Source organism: Ostrinia nubilalis, chromosome 22 (assembly GCF_963855985.1).
Source record: "Ostrinia nubilalis chromosome 22, ilOstNubi1.1, whole genome shotgun sequence".
NCBI classification, from domain to species: Eukaryota; Metazoa; Arthropoda; class Insecta; order Lepidoptera; family Crambidae; genus Ostrinia; species Ostrinia nubilalis.
The window spans coordinates 3,423,954-3,443,161 of NC_087109.1; the positions used below are offsets into that span (position 1 = coordinate 3,423,954).

A 19,208-nucleotide genomic window follows, 5' to 3' on the forward strand; every position below is an offset into this window, starting at 1 on the left:
TAATAAGCAAAGACATTTACCTACTTCTTTAAATGGCAGTTAAAGATTCACAAATTAATAATACAGTGTAAAATACTGTACAGACATAAATAACTTTAAATGTGAAAGAAAAGCGTTTTACAACTCCTTACATACAATCGATATACTTGTCATTACAATTAAAATGACTGTCATTAGTATTAATACGTAAAAAAATATATTTTTACTTACACAGCTAATCTGTGGGAGATCGTAACTATCTAGACTAAGATAATACCAAGGCCGCATATTCGATTTAGATTTAGAACATTGGCTGGACCAACCGAGAACTATGTAAGTATCGATATCGACAAGTTTTAGTTCTCTGTGTGGTCCCATCACTAATAATGACTTTTAATAGACTCTTCAGTTTTAATCGAATCTTACAAAGTTATCATTATTTTTATCAAAAGTATTATAATATTAATGTAATGCTGCCTCTGAAAAGTATTAACAATATTAACGTTAGTCGACTCTATGGTAATCGATTGACTTATTTCATAATTCTAAGCTCGTTCTTCTATATAGTTTTGGATGTAACGTTATTAATCTAAAATATTTATTAATTCAATTGAATTATACTGAAACTTTTTCTTGCAAAATAACTAGCAGCATTGCAACTCCATCGTCATCCATCGTCTATAGGTATTCACCCTGATTATTACCACCAAACCAATTATTCATAATTGATTTAAATACTTCTAGGTGTGATTTCATCTGTCTACACTACGGGCATCTTGCATTCTTATAGCCAGCTATAAGTACTAGCTGGTGCTAGACCTGTGCATTTCATGTTTGTAAGTTCTTTGGTCAACACTATTAAAAATACAAACAAATGTAGGTGCACTCGTCACAAAACAAAACTAGAAAAGTTTATCCACTTTTGACCTTAGTTTTAGACTTAGAGGTTTAACGCTCATAACGCAATATAGCAATTTATTTATTTATTGATGCAAAACACTTGTAAGTTTACAGAGCAGGTCCAAAGCGCTTACAAGCCTAAAAATAAAAATTTGGCATTATAAGCGACTGCATCATAACGTTACATCCAAAACTACCCGAAATCTCTGGTCACATTCAACAGAACTGGTCCCCATTTGGTGTGTATAACCTTAGTGTACACACACAGCGGGGTGATGAGATGGCCATCGGCTCTATGTTATTTCTTGTAGGACTCCGTGACCTCACTCAGCACGCTGATGACGAAGGTCTCTATGTCTGCTGTGTTGACGCCGCGAGCGATTTTGAAGTAGCCGTTCTCACCCCACCACGGTCCCCAGCTGTTGGCCACGATCTGGAAAAAGGTTTGGTTACATTTTTCTCCAAATAAACATTGCACTAAAAGACTGCGTAAGAGTCTATCCTCTGTAGATAAACTATAGAGCATTGGTTCCCAAACTTATTTGAGCCGCGCCCCCTTTCGACCATACAAAAAATCCGGGCAAGCCTGGAGGCTTGACTGGAGTCAAGATTATTTATTGGTCGTATCGAGCAGTCTGGAATGCATTCTCTCAGCGGTCGCAGGATTTTACTTAAGTACACAGATGGCCCGCGCCCCTCTTTAAAGGTCTTTGCGCCTCCCAATTTGGGAACCAAATTGAACCAATTTTATAGAGGATCGTCAGTCGTGACTAAATGATCAAAGGTGCAGAGTTTAATTATAAAGGTTGCTGAAAGCCGCTAGAGCAGGCCACTTCCAACTGGGCAATCTAGAAATTGTTGGGTAGGCCAATGTATAGGTAGACATCCTGTTTACTGATGATGGTGATGAAGAGTAGGTAGGTATAATTAGACGACTCCCTCTTACCAAGCGTCAAAAGGCGACTAAAGCACAAACATGCGAATATGTCGGGAGTGTAAGGCTAAATCTTCGTGCCTTTTGGTAAGGCTAGTCGCTGACATAGCCCGACGGATTAGCAAGCTGAAGTGGCATTGGGCAGGACATGTAATACGCAGAACTGACGGCTGATGCGACAGCTAGGTTCTGGAGTGGAAGCCACGTATTTGAAGGCGCAGCGTAGGATGTCCACCTACAAGGTGGACTCATAAAGTTAGCAGAAAGGCGCTGGATACAGGCCGCTACCAACCGGTCAATGTGAAAATCATTGGGGGAGGCCCATGTTCAGCAGTGGACGTCTTATATCTGAAATGATAATGATGAGACATAGAATCTTCCAGAAAGAATTCAGAAGACACTCACCCAGTACTTCTCTCCGCGGTTCTCACCCCATCCCACGATCCTGACGCTGTGAAGACCCTTCAGCTGGTTGTTGCCGTGCATCGACCGACGGTAGATGCCATCCTGGTAGTGGAAGAAGTCTTGGTAGACCGACATGATCGCTGAAAGAAAATAATTACTTTGGTCAATTTGAAACTTAAAGGAAGGCGCTGGATGCAGGTCGCTACCAACCGGGCGATGTGGAAAATGATTGGGGGAGGACTATGTTCAGAGTGGACGTCCTGTGGCTGAAATGATGATGACGAATTTGAAATAATGCTTGTATACGTTATTTGTAAAACAACGAATTGAGGCGTTTTTGGTAACAAGCTGTACCTACCTAGTTCTTTTTGAAGCTGTTAGCTTTTTTACGTACTTTCTCAATTTCAACTGTCGGGATGTCTAAGAAAAAGAGATCACTTAAGTAGCGACAATATATCGTAAACTGTAAGTAGACCAAAAAATCAAAGCATGTATAAAAAGTAGAGTTCAAGAAAAAAATATCTTCGACAAGGTACAACACTAGTAGAATTTCTCATTATGAAAACAAAACAACAAAAAGTTCTTCAAAATGTTAAGAGATGGCGTTGCCTGTAGCCGTAGGCACAACCCGAGTACGATACCGTTCAAAAAAACATTTTTGAAATGTTACACGCGTACCTTTTATCAACGAAATCGCAACAATTTCTAAATGACCGATATGTACAAATGCGACACCAAGGGCATCGAATGCAGTCAATTTGTTTACTTGATAACGAATCAGAACATACCAAAATCGATAAACAACGTTAAGAGATATCGATTGACGACAGCACTTAGCCACACACATTGCAAATATTTAGAATATTTTCAAAATTCGGTTCTTCCCTAGTAAAACAATGACGTAACTCTGACCGTGAAAACTCTGAGCGCTAAAGTGGTAGGAAGACTATCGCATTTGCACTCATCAAGATGGCGCCACTGTAGAGTAAGGTCCTGTCAATCGCCAGGGGTGCCAACTGTTAAGTATAAAAACGATAGCCCTCATTAGTAACGCTGGTTGCAGGGCGATGTGGAAATCATTGGGGGAAGCCTATGTTCAGCTGTGAACGTCCTGTGCTGAAATGATGATGATGATAATGATGAAAAAGATAGTGTTCTTACAGTTGAGATTAAGAGTAGGCGCACACCGTTGATTTTTCTTCGGCCGATAGTTTAGTCGGGCAGTTGATCAGTATGGGCATGTATGGGAGTGCACACACTACGCCGATTCGATTTGGCCGATTCTTCAAACAATGTAAAATCGGGCACAACTATCGGCCAACTAAAAATCAACGGTGTGCGCCTACTCTAAATGACCAGCGGGCTATACAAGTGGCACTTTTTGATCACTCCGGAAATAGAATCTTCACCGAACAAAGTACTGCAAAAAAGGCCGGAGCAACATTATTTCGAAAACAAAAACTGTCTCGTTTCGCTACTTGGCTAGAGGGATGATGATTGTCGCGGAAGTCTAAAGGTTACGGTCGCATACTCTTGACACCTCCACTAGGGTGATGACGGAACGCCGCGGAGGTTTTAATGGGTATATCTCGTCCTTTTCAGATCGGAGCAGCGCCCTACTCAGGGCTCCGGGAGTCCCACACACCCCAGTCCCAGTGGTGACGGTGCGCAAAGCATTTCCTCCGCGTCAAAACAAGGGGGAATAATGATGACGCACTCACCATGCAAGTGGCAGTGGGCGGGCGGGGCACATAGCTCTAAGAGCTGATGGCCGCTGGATCAGGAAAGTTCTTGAGTGGCGACCACGAGCCGGAAGACGTAGCGTGGGCAGGTCTCCCACTAGGTGGACCGACGATCTGGTGAAGTTCGCGGGAGGTGCCTGGATGCGAGCGGCGCAGGACCGATCTTTGTGGAAATCCTTGGGGGGGGCCTTTGTCCAGGAGTGGACGTCTTTCGGCTGAAACGAACGAACGAACGAACTCACCATGCACAGGCCCGGACTGCATGATGTCCAGCATGATGTCTTTCTCCTTCTGCAGACGGCCGGGGGGCCCGACCTTGTAGCGCTGAGTGCGCCGGGGCACCGCCGGCCTGCAGCCCTCCTCCTGAAGGGTCCTGTGTTTCCGAAGCTTGCAGGCGGACGCTGTGGCCTCGTACGGGTAGCAGTCTTCGTCTACCAATCTGTTGAAAGAAATAAAGAATGAAAAATTGGTTATTTAGTCCAAAATCCTCATAAGTAAGACAACAAACATGTGGTCGTTGAATTAGTCACGTGATAAAAATCCTACAGTGTCACAAATAAACATAGTTATTCATCATCATCTCATAGGACGTCCACAGCTGAACATAGGCCGGGAGGGACCAATGCTTTCCATGTTGTCCGGTTGGTAGCGGCCTGCGTCCAGCGCCTTCCTGCTACTTTTACGATGTTGCCATAGTTAATAAAACGAGGCAATTTTAACTAACATAGATATGATACTTAAAAGGTCGCGGGAAGCAGCTGAAACGAATAATGCTTGCTGACATTCCACCAGTTCGCACTAAGCGTTTCGCTGCTATCTTATAATGCGAAATGCTAGGGACTGGAATTCGCTGCCGCTTACTCCTGTACACGTCTATCCCGAAAATTATTTATCCGGGCCTTTATATGGCAACTAGCTTCGTAAGCGTGGATCCCGTTTTACCTCCTTAGGGGTGTAGATTCGTAAAATCCTTTCTTGGCGGATGCCTACGTCAAAATTTCAGCCCGATCCGTCCAGTGGTTTGGGCTGTGCGTTGATAAATCACTATGTAAGTCAGTCAGTCAGTCACCTTTGAGTCAAATATTTACCTGTTCTGCATAAGAAACACTTGGGGCCTTACCCAAAGTTCTTGGCGAAGTTCCACGCTATGTCGATATGTCCTCCATCACATCCGCGCTGGTTCTTCCGGCTGCAGGACAGGAGCGACTGAGGGGAGAGCACCAGGACTTCGGCTCCTGTCGACTGGATGGCATATCTGAAAGAAAGAAAGAATAATTTATTTGGCACAGAAAAAGATGAAAGTGCGCACGCGCACACTAAGGCGGTTATCACACTGCGCCGCGCTCCGCCGCGGAGCGCGTGATTTTCATATATAAAATCACGCGCGGAGACGTGATGTCAATGTGAAGTGCCGCGCGTGTTTTCTATACAAACTGAGGTACTTGCATACAATGATTAAATCTGTCGTCCCGCGCTCCGCGACGGAGCGCGGCGCAGTGTGATAACCGCCTAAACCGATTCGATATCAGCCGATTCCATATACAAATTAGAATCGGGCCCAACTATCGGCTAAAAGTTGGTGGTGTGCGAATAAATGCAGTCGGAGGCATCAATGACTAGTTCTTTTGGCTAATCTTGGTCAACTGGTGAGCGATGAAAGGATAGAAAAACTATCATAATTTTGCAATAACTGGAGTAGCGCCTCTGTATAGTAAGGGTGTAGTTACTCGCCAGTAGCGCCTCTAGTACGATACCCCTTATTGATTTAACTAGTGCTAAGTTGATGGCTGCAATGGTCTATTTCAATCATCAAACATGTTTTTAGAAAAGTGGCACGTACTTGATATAAAGGTTCGCCATCCCTGCATATGCAGCTTCAAATTAGCTTAACTTACACACCAACCGTTCATTATACTAAGAGCTACTAACCTTGGTTTAAGAGCCCTCGAGATTTCACTGAGCCGGGTTTATTTTTAGACTAACAAGGCAAGAAAGGCATTCCTTAAGCTGGAGTATTCTCAAGTTACGCTTCTGAAGTTGTACAGTGTTTGCGGGTTTATAGTGTCTCGTGTTACGTTTCTTGAAATGTTTTGTGTTAGGATATCCCCTGTTTCCCGTAATTCTTAACCAGCAAGTTATTTTTAACTTGTAAGTAAAGAGGTTAATAAAAAGACTTTAATATTGAAATTGAAGCCTACGTGGATAGTTTTCATACTTACAAGCGCTTGCAAGCGCTTCGCGCTTCTTCGCAAAGTGAGGTAAAAAACTTATTCACTGTCATGACATTGTGAAAAAACATTATAGACGATTAAATATTAAAGATTTATTATTTACTTATTCCCACCTCTCGTTCCCAGCGCTGCAACTCCTGTGTAGCCAGGATCTACAGCTTGGCCGCCAATAACCCAACCAGTGAAGGTCAAGTTTGTCCCGGGACTCACGTGGGAAAGTTAAAGTGTCATTGGACCCACAACGAAATTAATCAGAAGAACATACGAGGAATTCGAAGTTATGATTCGACTCTCCCTCCAGTGCAGAAAGTTTTAATAGCCACAAAATAAAAGAAGTTTAGTAAGGTTGGTTGGTAAGGATGACATTACCTGTCAGAGGTGACAGTGGCAACTACCACAGCCCAGTCGGATCCGCACCAGCCCTGGTCAACCACGGGAGAGATGAATCCTCGCCATTTCTCTCTGGCGTCGAAGTTCCGTGGGATTAGCGTACCATTGTCGATGGGCCTGATGGGGTTCAGGCGGAGAGTCTCGCGGGATAGGGGGAGGGTACCTGGAAGAGAAACAAGTGACAGTTAGAAAAACAATGAAAATAGAGTCACCACTGCATTTTCTGCCCTCATGATAAAGTTTGACGTCTTACGTCATCATGAAGTTTGACGGTAAGCTAAATATGCTTGTGTTACGAGTGGGTTCACCACAATACCACAGGACCCGCGTTCCTCGATACGGTGTTGATACCTTCCCGGGTTGATAAGTGTGCTATGATCTTTAAATATGCGCGGACATCCGGACATACTTTTTTAGCTATCTATTGCTAAAATATTTTGTAGAGATCCAGCCCGTAATTTCTAAAGACCCAAAGAGAGGCATAGCTTTTTTAACTGGTTTCTAACACACCTAGTATACGCCTCTATTTTTGGGCTATTACTAAGTCCGCACCTACCCATATCATGATGTACCTAAATAAAATATGATTTTGTTTGTTGACTTATCTGCAAATATTGTTTAGCGAAAGTCGATTAGATAGTGCATGTCAACAAAGTGAAAGTCAAGGGTTGAACTTAGTTTCACCTTTCTAACTGAACGATAAGGTTGCAAATCCATTGTAGCGTGTCGAATGACGTTAATCTGATCTAGATTGTGGGAATACTACAGATTAGATGCGCGGGCGCATGATGAATTTATATGAGATGTTTTGTTATTGTGTGCATTTGTTGATATCGTTATTAGGCAATTTTTAATTTCTGTGACGGGTCTGGGTGTTACTATGTATAATAATTATGTAAGTGTATTTACAAAAAAAAAAAGTATTTAAGTATGTTTATATCCGTTGTCTTGTCTAGTACCCATAGTACAAGCTTTGCTTAGTTTGGGACTAGCTAGAGGCGCAGTGTAAAATGTCCAAGGATATTTAATTTAGAAGGAGCTTGGTCCAAAATTGGATCTTACATGAAATTATAATGTTCATGTTTTTATTTTATTCATGCACTTGTAAAGTTTTCTTTCTGTTTTAAAAATTTATATAAAAAATAGGTAGCCAATCAAAATTATTTTTTAAAACCTTCACAGTTACAAAGGATGTTTTAAAGATGTTGGTGCTATCTCACAGGCAGGAGGAGGAAAGGTCACACTAAAAAGTGGATCATGGACCATTTCAAACAAACACCTGGCATGCATACAGCGATCATATCAGCATTGTCATTTTACTTCTTAGCCGTGTTCACAACACAATAACATGGTGAATAAGGGATTTACACGAGACGACTTTGTGGTATAATAAAAAGTTCAGAAGTAGTTTTTGCATAGCCTGGTCCTCAGATCATAGAGGCCTGGTCCCATCAAACTCTAAGTGGTCGCATGAGACCGCGGTAACAAGTGATTTCTATTGTCTCGATTCGCGGGCACTTGAAGTTGAATAATGTAGAGACCCACCAAAAAAAAAAATGTATAATGTTGCCAATACGAAACCGATGACTTGCACTGAAAAAGTTATCAGACCTCATGAAGAGCCAAGCTTCTAACTCTACGGGCTCCAACTCTACACCCAAGTTAAATTATGTAGGACGCGTAGTGTGATTTTTTTTTAATTCACAGTTCTTTTATTTTTGTAAGTAGGCTTTTAAAAAGCACTTTTACACGTCCCAGTATAACCATACCACTACTTCGGGACAATAAATTGGCCAGTCCTTGTCTGCTTTTGTTAGTTAAAATCGTCACACATAAAACCCCATATCACTGCCTCGTGATTTCTGTCACATTGCCTGCCCGACACGACTTCGACCTTTACATTCGTTACAAAACACCAAATTCGTACTAAATTCTAATCTGAACCAATTCCAGTCACGAATGTCAATTATTTTATTTAAATCAGAACGCGTATGTCATTTGAATTCATTATGACTACAATGTTATAATAACATGTTATGTTATTGTTGTCGGCAGGCTTGTAACATTTGATTTAGATGTAGATAGAAAAGCTGGTGACGAATTAAGTAAACTGAACAGAGGTGGAATTGTGTAAAGCAATCGTAATCATTTGACAGTTCATAACGACGATAGACGAGATAAAGAGTAGAGACGTACGATAAAGCAGTTAAGCAAAGCGTTTGACAGAATAATCGTACGTTATGAACTGTCAAATGATAATGATTGCTTTACACAATTCCACCTCATAGGTACCTAAATCAAGTAGGACTTACATCCTTCATAAAATGTAGACTAATGTAGAGAGGATAAGAAGGATATTGAGATAGAGGTTGACATTGTATTTTTACTTTGTCCAGGGGACACAAGGTCACCATCACCAGGGTCTCCTTCATCTAAAACGACGAAAAGCAACCCGTCTAGGCCGCTACAAACTTCCAGCAGTTTTGGTTTGTGAAGAATTACTTAAATTGCATAACATAATAATTGACATACTCACTAAAAATACCCTCTGCCCTGCCTGTTATATCCTGGCCGGTTGAGGGTCCAGATGACCTACTCGCTGATGAGGCCCTATCCGTATGACTCTAGTCCAGTTAGCCTTCTGATTGGGCCAGTGCGTGATTTGCGGATCTCTTTCTTTTGGTGAAAAGTAGCTAATGTATTTTTTCAGAAGGCCTTCAGCGCCAAGCGGATGACAACTGACAAATCAGGTATGGCAGTGACGCTGTAATGCTGGTTGAAGAACTGGCTGTATCGAGCACCTTCTTGCTAACTTTACGAGGTCGTCTGTTAACCCAACTCACCTAGCTTATAAACCAGCGCGTCCTTCAGCTTGTACTGGCGGAACTGGCTATAGTTGGCGGATCGCCAGCTGTATCCCGGCCGGTTGAGGATCCGGATGACCTCCTCGTTGAGGACGCACTCGTCGGTCTCGCAATCCCACTCCGCCTTGTTCGGCTCTCGGAGGATGCATTTGCTGCGAAAAAGAGGAACGTTGTTGTTAAAAGATCCTCTACAATTTTTCAGAATTTGGGGCAGAATAGGTAAGAAGTTCCCGAGTGGTGAACTATATATAAACCTGTCTATAAATAAATACCTAGAATAATCTCTATGCACTTCGGAGGAAGCTGCAATAACTTGCAAATCTATAACATGACATGTAGGCCTAAGATGCGCGCCGTGATAACTTTTATCGACGTCAAAATGTGTGGGCAAAATCGATAAAATATCGTGATAACCGCTGTTTAATCATCTTAACAATAGCATTACGTTTATTTAATATTTATGATCGTTAATTTGTGACTAGGCCTAATAAATAACACATAAAAGTGTCCACCGCACATCATTCTTTCAAGTTATCCATATAATTGTCGTCATCCATAAAATATTAACATTTGCCTTGAAACGCATCAAAGTGCCGACGCATGACAAATTATTCCTATTGTTTATAATTTATAATAATGTCATATGTATTTATGTCTGATGAGGTCGCAGCTGATTGACATCTCAAAGGGCTGGGCGAGGCCCTATGGGTGTTCTTAAGTCAAGGAGTTAAGGTACAAAATCGGACAGCTTTAAAATTGTGCTTCTGTGGGCTCAAAGGTAGTGCAGGGTGTCTGTAAGTCGATGAATTAATGTAGGCAGACGACAGCACATTGGGCTATACATTTTTATTGTAAATTCGCCCATAATACAAATACAGGAAGGCGCTGGATGCAGGCCGCTACCAACCGGTCATTATGGAAATCATTGGGGGAGACCTACTTATGTTCAGCAGGGAACGTCCTGTGGCTGAAATGGAAATGATGATGATGATTGATGACAAAAGAGACCCCCAGTGTTTAGCTTATTGTGCTGTCGCCTGTACAGTCAGCGTCAAATAGTTCGTGATCGTGACACCCAAAGTGAAGTACGTACTTGATATCTATACTATATATACTAATATTATAAATGCGAAAGTAACTCTGTCTGTCTGTCCTGCTTTCACGCCTAAACCACTGAAGCGATTTTTATGAAATTTGGCATAGAGATAGTTTGAGTCCCGGGAAAGGACATAGGATAGTTTTTATCCCGGTTTTTGAAACAGGGACGGGCGCGATAAAGTTTTTCTTCTGTGACAGACAAAATTCCACGCGGGCGGAAAGTTAGTACCTACCTACAATAATAAATTGGAAACTTTAATTGCCAAAGTCACTTGCAGCTGTCTGTATGTATGCTTACGAGTATATCTTTAAAACTACACAACAGATTTTGATGTAGTTTTGTTTACCTATTAGATAGTGATTCAAGAGGAAGGTTTTTAAGTAAGTATAATACATTGTACCTGTGCGAAGCAGGGCGGGTCGCTAGTATAAAATAATAAATCTTAATTCGGAATAAGGATTAATTAGCTAAAATACCTATCTAAAGGTCATTTATTAACACGGAAACAAATAAACTGTTTTTCAATGTAAATCAAAATGCATAATATTAAAATTAAAACGCGGAACGTAATCTTGGTAATTTAATTTTATTACAGACCGTTAAAATGCATCAGTCTATGACTAATTTTGTTTTTTATTTTTGTCTGGAAGTTACTAAAATCACGATTGACTAGTTTTTGTTCAACTTTTTTCATTTTTAATTTAATTTATAATTTTAATTTTTTTTATTTCAGAAAAAAATATTTTCCATAGTGGGTTAGTAGTTACAGATGTACTTATAAGCTAGTGTTAGTAATTAAAACAAAGAGAGTGGAAAAAGAAAATTTAACCTACTTTACATTTACCCGAGCAGGTCTCGAGCCGATATGGACGCTGTTCCAGTGTCTCAATATAGGACAGCAATAGCGACTCCCTATCGCCGCCAGGAGGCTGTTGGAGCTGTCTCGGACGCGGCGCCACGCGGAGGCAACCCGCTTGCGCATGACGACTGGGAAACTGTCTTATGCGAGCCTCAGTGAACATAGCTGACGCGCTACAGTACCGAGGCAGCCCCATCAGCATCCTGAACCCATTATTATATTGGACGCGCAGGGCTGACAACGTCCTCTGTGTGTACTCAACCCATAGACTGCAGGTTATTGTTAGTAAACTTTATTGAAAAAAGTAAAAATAATATTTCCCGTATTTGCAACATTTTTCTTTACTGCTCCGCTCCTATTGGTTGTAAGATGATTTTATGCCTTCCTCGCTAAATGGGCTATCCAGCACAACAATAATTCAGTTCAGGGCTCATCAGCCTCTGAAAAAGAAGCCTAGATACGCCAATGATAGTAAAGTTTTCAGATTGTTTCAGATGAAGCGAAAGCTAACTTCCATGGTCTACGGTACTATTCCCACCTCTCGTTCCCACTACTGCAACTCCTGTGTAGCCAGGATCTATAGCTTGACCGCTATAAAAACCAAACCATTGAAGCTCAAGTTTGTCCCGGGGAAAAGTTAAGCTGTCATTGGACCCGCAACGAAATTAATCAGAAGAACATAGGAGGAGTTCGAAATTAAGATTCGACTTCCCTCCATTGCAAAACGGATGACAGCTGACAAACAAAGGTTTAAAACCTATAAGAAAAGATTATGCACCACGGACAATAAAATATCAATTAAGGGTAGGGGGCCTATCTTATGAGCAATTAGCAACTAACTTCCATGGTCTGACTATCACTTCCAGGCCAAAAGCTTCCAGCTCCAGTTGTGGTTAAAAGCGAATAAATGCATAGCAATGTTGGTGGGAATAATTCCCACCTGAGGGTAAATAAACATGATTATTAATAGGCTATCAAACAGATCTGTAAACGGTGCGCACGCGTCATTAATATTCGATACGCGCGCACGTAATGATTGAGCAATTATAGTAAACGCGCTACTTATTTTAATTTGTAGGCAGAATACATTTTGATGTATGAGTTATTCTAATAGGCTGTGACAGAATGGATTAATTGATGGTGTTGTGATTATACAAAGATAAAGTGCATTTAGTGTATAAAATGTAGAGTAAAGGAAATTAGTAGAGACTATCCACCTCTCTTGCCCATCACTGCAACTCCTGTTTAGCCAGGATCTACAGCTTGATTAGCTCGCCAATAAAAACCCAACCAGTGGAGGTCAAGTTTGTCCCGGGGCGGGAAAGTTAAACTGTCATTGGACCCGCAACGAAATTTATCAGAAGAACATAGGAGGATTTCGAAGTTAAGGTTCGACTTCCCTCCGTTGCAAAGCGGATGACAGGTGACAAACAAAGGTTTAGTAACCTTTATGGGAAAAATATGCACCACGGACAATAAACATTAATTAATGGGGCCTATCTTATGAGCTATTAGCTACCTGCCAATAATGTTTTTCACAAAATTACTTAAAAGCACGGAAATTTAACCTTGTTGCGACAAGATCGGTTTAATAAATTGCAGAAACAGAAGTATGTTGTATTGAGTTAAGCATATCTACTTATAGTGTAGAATGCCATACCTATCTAATATAATACCTCATAGTATTACCTATGTCTTAGCTACTCTGAACGTACTTATACTACTAGTGTGTTTAAATGAGGATTAGCCGTCACACTTACTTATGTATATTTATAAATTGTAACCGACTTGGCAGCTCTCTTTTTTTAAGGTAAGTATAAATCCAAGGTAAAAGTCGACATATTGGATGATATTAAACATTTGGCCCCAGCAGCACTCGAACCTAAACCTTTGGACAATCCACTAAGTCACGCGACCATCATTGAGTCACTGTTTCCGATGCAAATTAAATCAGACAATAAGAACAGTCTTCGAGTTCCTTTATGTTATGGCCATGTTATGGTCCTGCTTTATTATCATGTGGGCAGATCCTTCATCAATGACAACCGTCAGTCACGGCATGTCATCGCCACAATGACTCTTGATGGGTCAATTTGCTTCCGTACATTGCAAGCAATAATCATTAATCTGATCATGGATATAAGTCGTTCACACCTACACGTATGCAAATATTGTCTAGTGTTTATTACATTCAAGGAGATTCCTGTGGTATGATGATGATGATGATTCATCCGACCGATTTCGGTCATGGCGACCACTTCGATTGTCATTTAAAACACCCTTAGTTCAGACGAATCAATCAAGTAGGATAGGTGCGATTTAGTAACAAAATTGTACTTTGTCTGATGTGCAATAAAAAAGAAAAATTCACAGTAAGTATTTCCATCGCAGAGTGATTTTTGGCCCAAAGTTCATAATATCACGCGAGTTTTGGCCTGTCACTTTTTTATCGCAAGTTTGATCAGAAACATTTTATTTGCCTCTCTAACTGTGCCATAAAACCTTCTTCGATAAATGGGCTATCCAACAAAAAAATAATTTTTCAAATTGGACCAGTTCAAACAAACTCTTCAGCTTTATAAATACAGCAACAAATTGGTCTAGTTACATAGATCAAAGTCTAATTTCCATTGGGAAAACCTTTGATCTCGTTAAATAACTAAACGTTTGGCATTCCGTTGAAATAAAAACCGATGGCATTAACTTTATCAGCAGACGGCTCGTGTTTCAAACAATTAGTGAAATGGCGGTCTAAAGTCCGCGTTTTTATTACCTTGGTACAGTCCACTTCGATTATGATTCAGACTTTCCATTTTAGAGGTTAAAGCGCTGAGGAATAAGAGTTTTCCTTATCCTAAATACTTGACTTGACGTGCTACGTATACGTTCATCATCATCATTAGGACGTCCACTGCTGAACATAGACCTCCCCAATGATTTCCATAATGACCGGTTGGTAGCGGTCTGTATCCAGCGTCTTCCTGCTACCTTTACGAGGTGCTGCTGGACAAAGGCGTCTCTCAAGGAATTTCATAACGACCGAACTCATCCAGGCACCTCCCGCGATCCTCACTGGATCGTCGGTCCACCTAGTAGGGGGCCTGCCCACACTACGTCTTCCAGCCCGTGTTTGCCACTCGAGAACTTTTCTCCCCCTACGGTCATCAGCACTAAGAGTTCAAATAAGTAATGATATGAAATTCTGGTGGACCATATGGTTTCTGAAACTAACGTGGTGGTTCAACATGTCGAAAAGAAAAGAAAAACAAAACACTACCGAAAAGAGAGCATTCACAGCAATTTTACGACTAGCGACTTAAAGACGATGCATGAGCAATAATGAGCATGCAATTATCCAGCAGACTGTACCACTGGCGACAAGCCACTACCTAAATATTTTGCACAAAAAACACCGCATTTAAGACTACTGTACCATACAGTTAGCAGGCCAATAAAAAAGTTACGACGAAGACAATGTAACGGCACTTTTTGGACAAAAGCGGAGATAATTTTCTGCTTTGTTAGAAGAGGTTTTCAGTTGATTTTGTTTTTTGAAATTTTACAGCAGAGCAGTGTAGGGTAAAGCATCGCATCAGAGTTTTAAATAACACCTCATCATCATCATCTCAGCCATAGGACGTCCACTGCTGAACATAGGCTTCCCCCAATGCTTTCCATGTTGCCCGGTTGGTAGCGGCCTGCGTCCAGCGCCTTCCTCCGTCCACCTTGTGGGTGGACGTCCCACGCTGCGTTTTCCGGTACGCGGCCTCCACTCCAGAACCTTGCTGCCCCACTTGAGGCACGGGAGGGGTGACATTGATATTAATTGTGACGTGACAAATCACACTATGGTACTAAATCCCACGCTACTACTTACTCTACGTATTAAGTAAAATTGTAATCCTTTTGCAGAATAATTCCTAAGAATATTTAGAAGTTAACTTGCTAGTTGCCGTGGACTGTGGACACTAAGGGTGGGTTGCACCATCTTACTTTAACTTTGACAAACGTCAAATATCTGTCAAACTCCATACAAAAAGCACCGGCTATCGTCATAGTTACCGTTAAAGTTAATGGTGCAACTCAGTCTAAATCTCATTATCAGCAGCGAGTTAAACTGGTTGATAAGTGATAAGCGGGCAGCATCTGCATATCCCATGTTTAAATTAAGATTTCAAGGCGATTCCAAGTAAGAATGCGTCTTGTAATGTTTACAGTCAGCTTAAACTGTTAACTGCAAAGTTGCGACTCTAGTTTTATGAAACTAGCTGTGCCCGCGACTTCGCACGCGTGAAAATCTCCCGTGTTTGCAACATTTTTCTTTACTGCTCCGCCCCTATTGGCCGTAGGGTGATGTTATAGCCTAAAGCCTTCCTCGATAAATGGGCTATCCAACACTTTTTTTTAAATCGGATCTGTAGTTCTTGAGATTAGCACGTTCGAGCAAACAAACTCTTCAGTTTTATAATACATAGTAGTTAGTACCTAATAGACTAGAATATGCGACAATCCTTAGACGACCGACCTCTCTTAGATGTAAAGATTTTAAATACCAAGTTTGTAGTTAAAATCATAGGCCCGGTTTCTAAAATGAGAATTCTGAAGCTCTAGCTGAGCAAGCTCATCTTCTACGGATGAATTTAATATTTATTTGTTGAACAAGTTGTACCTTACTTGATTAAAACAATAGAAGATAAACCCGCTCAAACCAAAACTCTCAATTCAGAAACCGGGCCATAGACAATAAATGAAAAGAAATCAGGTTTTGACCCAGTCGGTATTTGAATTTATGTATTGTTCTTTAACTTTAAAGCCATACAAACAATGTTTTACACCATCAACAAAAACATGTCAACATTCAACATTTTTTTAAATAGTGACCTGGCGTTAGTTAGTCACTGTTGCTGGGGTAAGTGATTTCTGGGTCTGAGGCTAAAAAACTAAAATATAACTTTTAATAATAAAAATTGTCACAATTTAGGCTTGATCTTCGAATATTTCCTGAGCCGTGTCTTACGACATCCACGGGAAGAATGGGACTTACATGGGAATGTAGAGATACGTATCTTAATCAGAACTCAATAGGTATTCCCAAATTACTATAGCAGTATTCTTACAATGCGACCTTCGAGTTAGACTCAACAAAATACTTCCAAGAATCTTTGACATCGTGATACCACCATAATGACGTCGTCTGTTTACTAAAGTACAGTCAAGTTCATTGTCTATCTTTTTAGGGTTCCGTAGTCCTGACAAGGAACCCTTATAGTTTTGATATGTCTGTCTGTCCGAGGTTTTGCTTGGAAACTATTGGCACTAGAGAGATGTAATTTTGTGGAGGTATGTATATTAATCACGCCGACAAAACGGTAAAATAAAATTATGAAAAAAAATTTTTTTTAGGGTGCTTGCTTCTGAAATCTATTGTGCTAACGACGGATATCTACGGAGCCCTACACTGCGCGTGACATTTTAATAGTTGTAATAGGTATAAATAACGTTTTAATTAGTTGTGATTTGTGAAAATGAGGCTGACAATAGTGACTGAGTTTCTTGAGCTGCTTCTTCTCAGCACTGGCTCATCTATTGTCCCGAAGCAGTGGTAGGGTTAATACTGGGACGTATAAAAGTGCCTTTTAAAAGCCTACTTGCTTACTTTAGAGTTTTTAAGAGCTATTTTGGAGCTACAATAAATTTTTTAATGTGCATTCCCAACTCTCGTTCTCATCGCTGCAACTCCTGTGTAGCCAGGATCTACAGCTTGACCGCCTAAAACCCAATCAGTGAAGGTCAAGTTTGTCCCGGGGAAAGTTAAACTGTCATTGGACCCGCAATGAAATGTCTAGTGATGTCCACTTTACTCGTATTATGAGCATCGATGAAAAATTTTGCCATAACGGAAAAACATAAACTAGTAAGTCGCGGACACAATAAGGTAATAAGTCTAGTAAGTATGCCGGCAGGGTAAGGTGATTTTGAGACGGTCAAAGGTCAGTGAAACTTCAGACATATAATATGTCAATCTCACCCCTCCCGTGCCGGTGCCATATTTCAGGCGCTGACTGAGTTATTTATTTATTTATTTATTAGGTATATACTACAGTTGACAATCGAGTTTTGTTAGTAGATAGCGCTAGACTTATAATTAATTTGTTGATAACAATCTTATTCTTATCCATCAATGATATTGATACTTCAATAGTAATAACTTCCGATTAAATTGTAGTTAAAGTATCTGTTTATTTAATTATACAGTTCATCGAAGCTTACCTCAAGATAACTTATCAATTAATAAATTATATTTATACAATTATGTCACCCAACACTCAGACTGGTCTTAAGTGATAAATTGAAGCCACTATGTAATATTATTATGATTTATTATGTATTGACAACACGTGCTATGTCGCTGGTATATGGTTAGAGTTGGATCCTCTTAACTGGAAGATCCGGGTTCAATTCGCAGGCTAGACACGCAAATTAGAAAATCAGGCCACGCAAATAAAAAAATCAATTTGTGTCATTTCAATTACCAGTTAGTTTTATATCTAGATATTATGACGAAAAACCATATTTTTTATCGATAATGAGGAAGCTCTTGGCCTGCATCTCATCTGCATCATTGTAGGTCAAATAGAGGTTTCAAATTCAAATGTTCTTTATAGCTATACAGGGTGGAAATAATAAGTGATCTCACTCGATTATTTCTAAACAGTTTTTACTATTGTGTGGCTGTACTAAATGTATGGAATCTGGAAACATTGAATTTTCGGATAGATCAAGTTTATTCTGTAATCTATTTTGGATACCGTTTGATAGAGCTCGTGAAGCACTTAAAGGATCATTAACCAGTTTATAAATAAGTTATGTTGTATAGTTTATAAATAATCGAGTGAGACCACTTATCGTTTCTACCCTGTATAGGTTACCGCTCAATACTCTACTATCCGATGAAAAAACCGACATTTCAACCTCCAAAGAATGCCAATATCGCTAATGGCGCTCATTGCCGTATTTCATTACCGTTGATTGGAGCAGTTTGTATGAGATCATCTTTGGTCCACAATTCATGCAATTGACGATAATCTGTGACCGGCGATCAGCTGATCGGATGACCGAAGGCGCACAAATAGTTGGCTGAATTGACTCAATGTCATGGCCAGCAATTAAAAACTACAAAGGAGTCATTATGCTTTTATTTGAAAAAAAAAATGGTACTGGCAGTAAAGAATTTGTACTAAGCTAAAACACGATGCGGGTTTTTTTTCAGGCGGCCAGTATTTTAAACAGGTTTTATTCCTCATTGTCAATTAATTTTGATTATTAGAAGAGACAAAAGAACTATTCAATTTTAAATGAAAAATAACCGCGAAAGCCAAAAAAAAAAAAAAGGAATTCTTAAAAAAGTGAAAAATAAATAATAAAGTAAAATAAATAAATAAATAAAGGAAAACCTTGGAGGAGGCCTTTGTCCAGCAGTGGACGTCATTTGGCTGAAACGAACGAACGAAATAATAAAGTAGAGCTGGTGCAAGCCTTAACTTTTTTTTGGCTTATGCGTTGCCATTTGTCGAGTAAAAACGGGGAAACGTTTTAGGTATGTAAGGAAAGAAAGAAAACAGTTGGAAGGATCGGACGGAGAGAAGAAAGTGCAGATCGGAGAGTGGGGTAAGGTAAAGCCTAAATTTATTTTGAAGGCACTAAATACGAATGGCACAGGCAAAAATAATATTGTGGCATCTACATTTTAAGCTTTTTGCAACAAAAAAGTGTAGTGCTATCAACTTTACCTACTTAGGGGGTCA

The 19,208-nt window shown here is 40.3% G+C and overlaps 2 protein-coding genes across 2 annotated transcripts in view; one reads left to right on the forward strand and one right to left on the reverse strand.

The window, feature by feature from the left end:
- The window catches only part of LOC135082867 (dual specificity protein phosphatase 23-like), a 239,321-nt gene that overhangs the window by 74,993 nt on the left and 145,120 nt on the right, over positions 1 to 19,208 (forward strand). The window lies entirely within an intron of this gene.
- Positions 678 to 19,208, reverse strand: part of LOC135082755 (tubulointerstitial nephritis antigen-like) — a 62,084-nt gene continuing 43,553 nt past the window's right edge. The window contains exons 4-9 of the mRNA XM_063977521.1: positions 9,425 to 9,597; positions 6,561 to 6,744; positions 5,081 to 5,215; positions 4,203 to 4,399; positions 2,219 to 2,358; positions 678 to 1,312 (exon numbers count right to left, since the gene is read on the reverse strand). Of these exons, the coding sequence (XP_063833591.1) occupies positions 1,178 to 1,312; positions 2,219 to 2,358; positions 4,203 to 4,399; positions 5,081 to 5,215; positions 6,561 to 6,744; positions 9,425 to 9,597 (964 nt within the window). The 3' untranslated portion in view covers positions 678 to 1,177. The remainder of the gene's footprint in view (positions 1,313 to 2,218; positions 2,359 to 4,202; positions 4,400 to 5,080; positions 5,216 to 6,560; positions 6,745 to 9,424; positions 9,598 to 19,208) is intronic.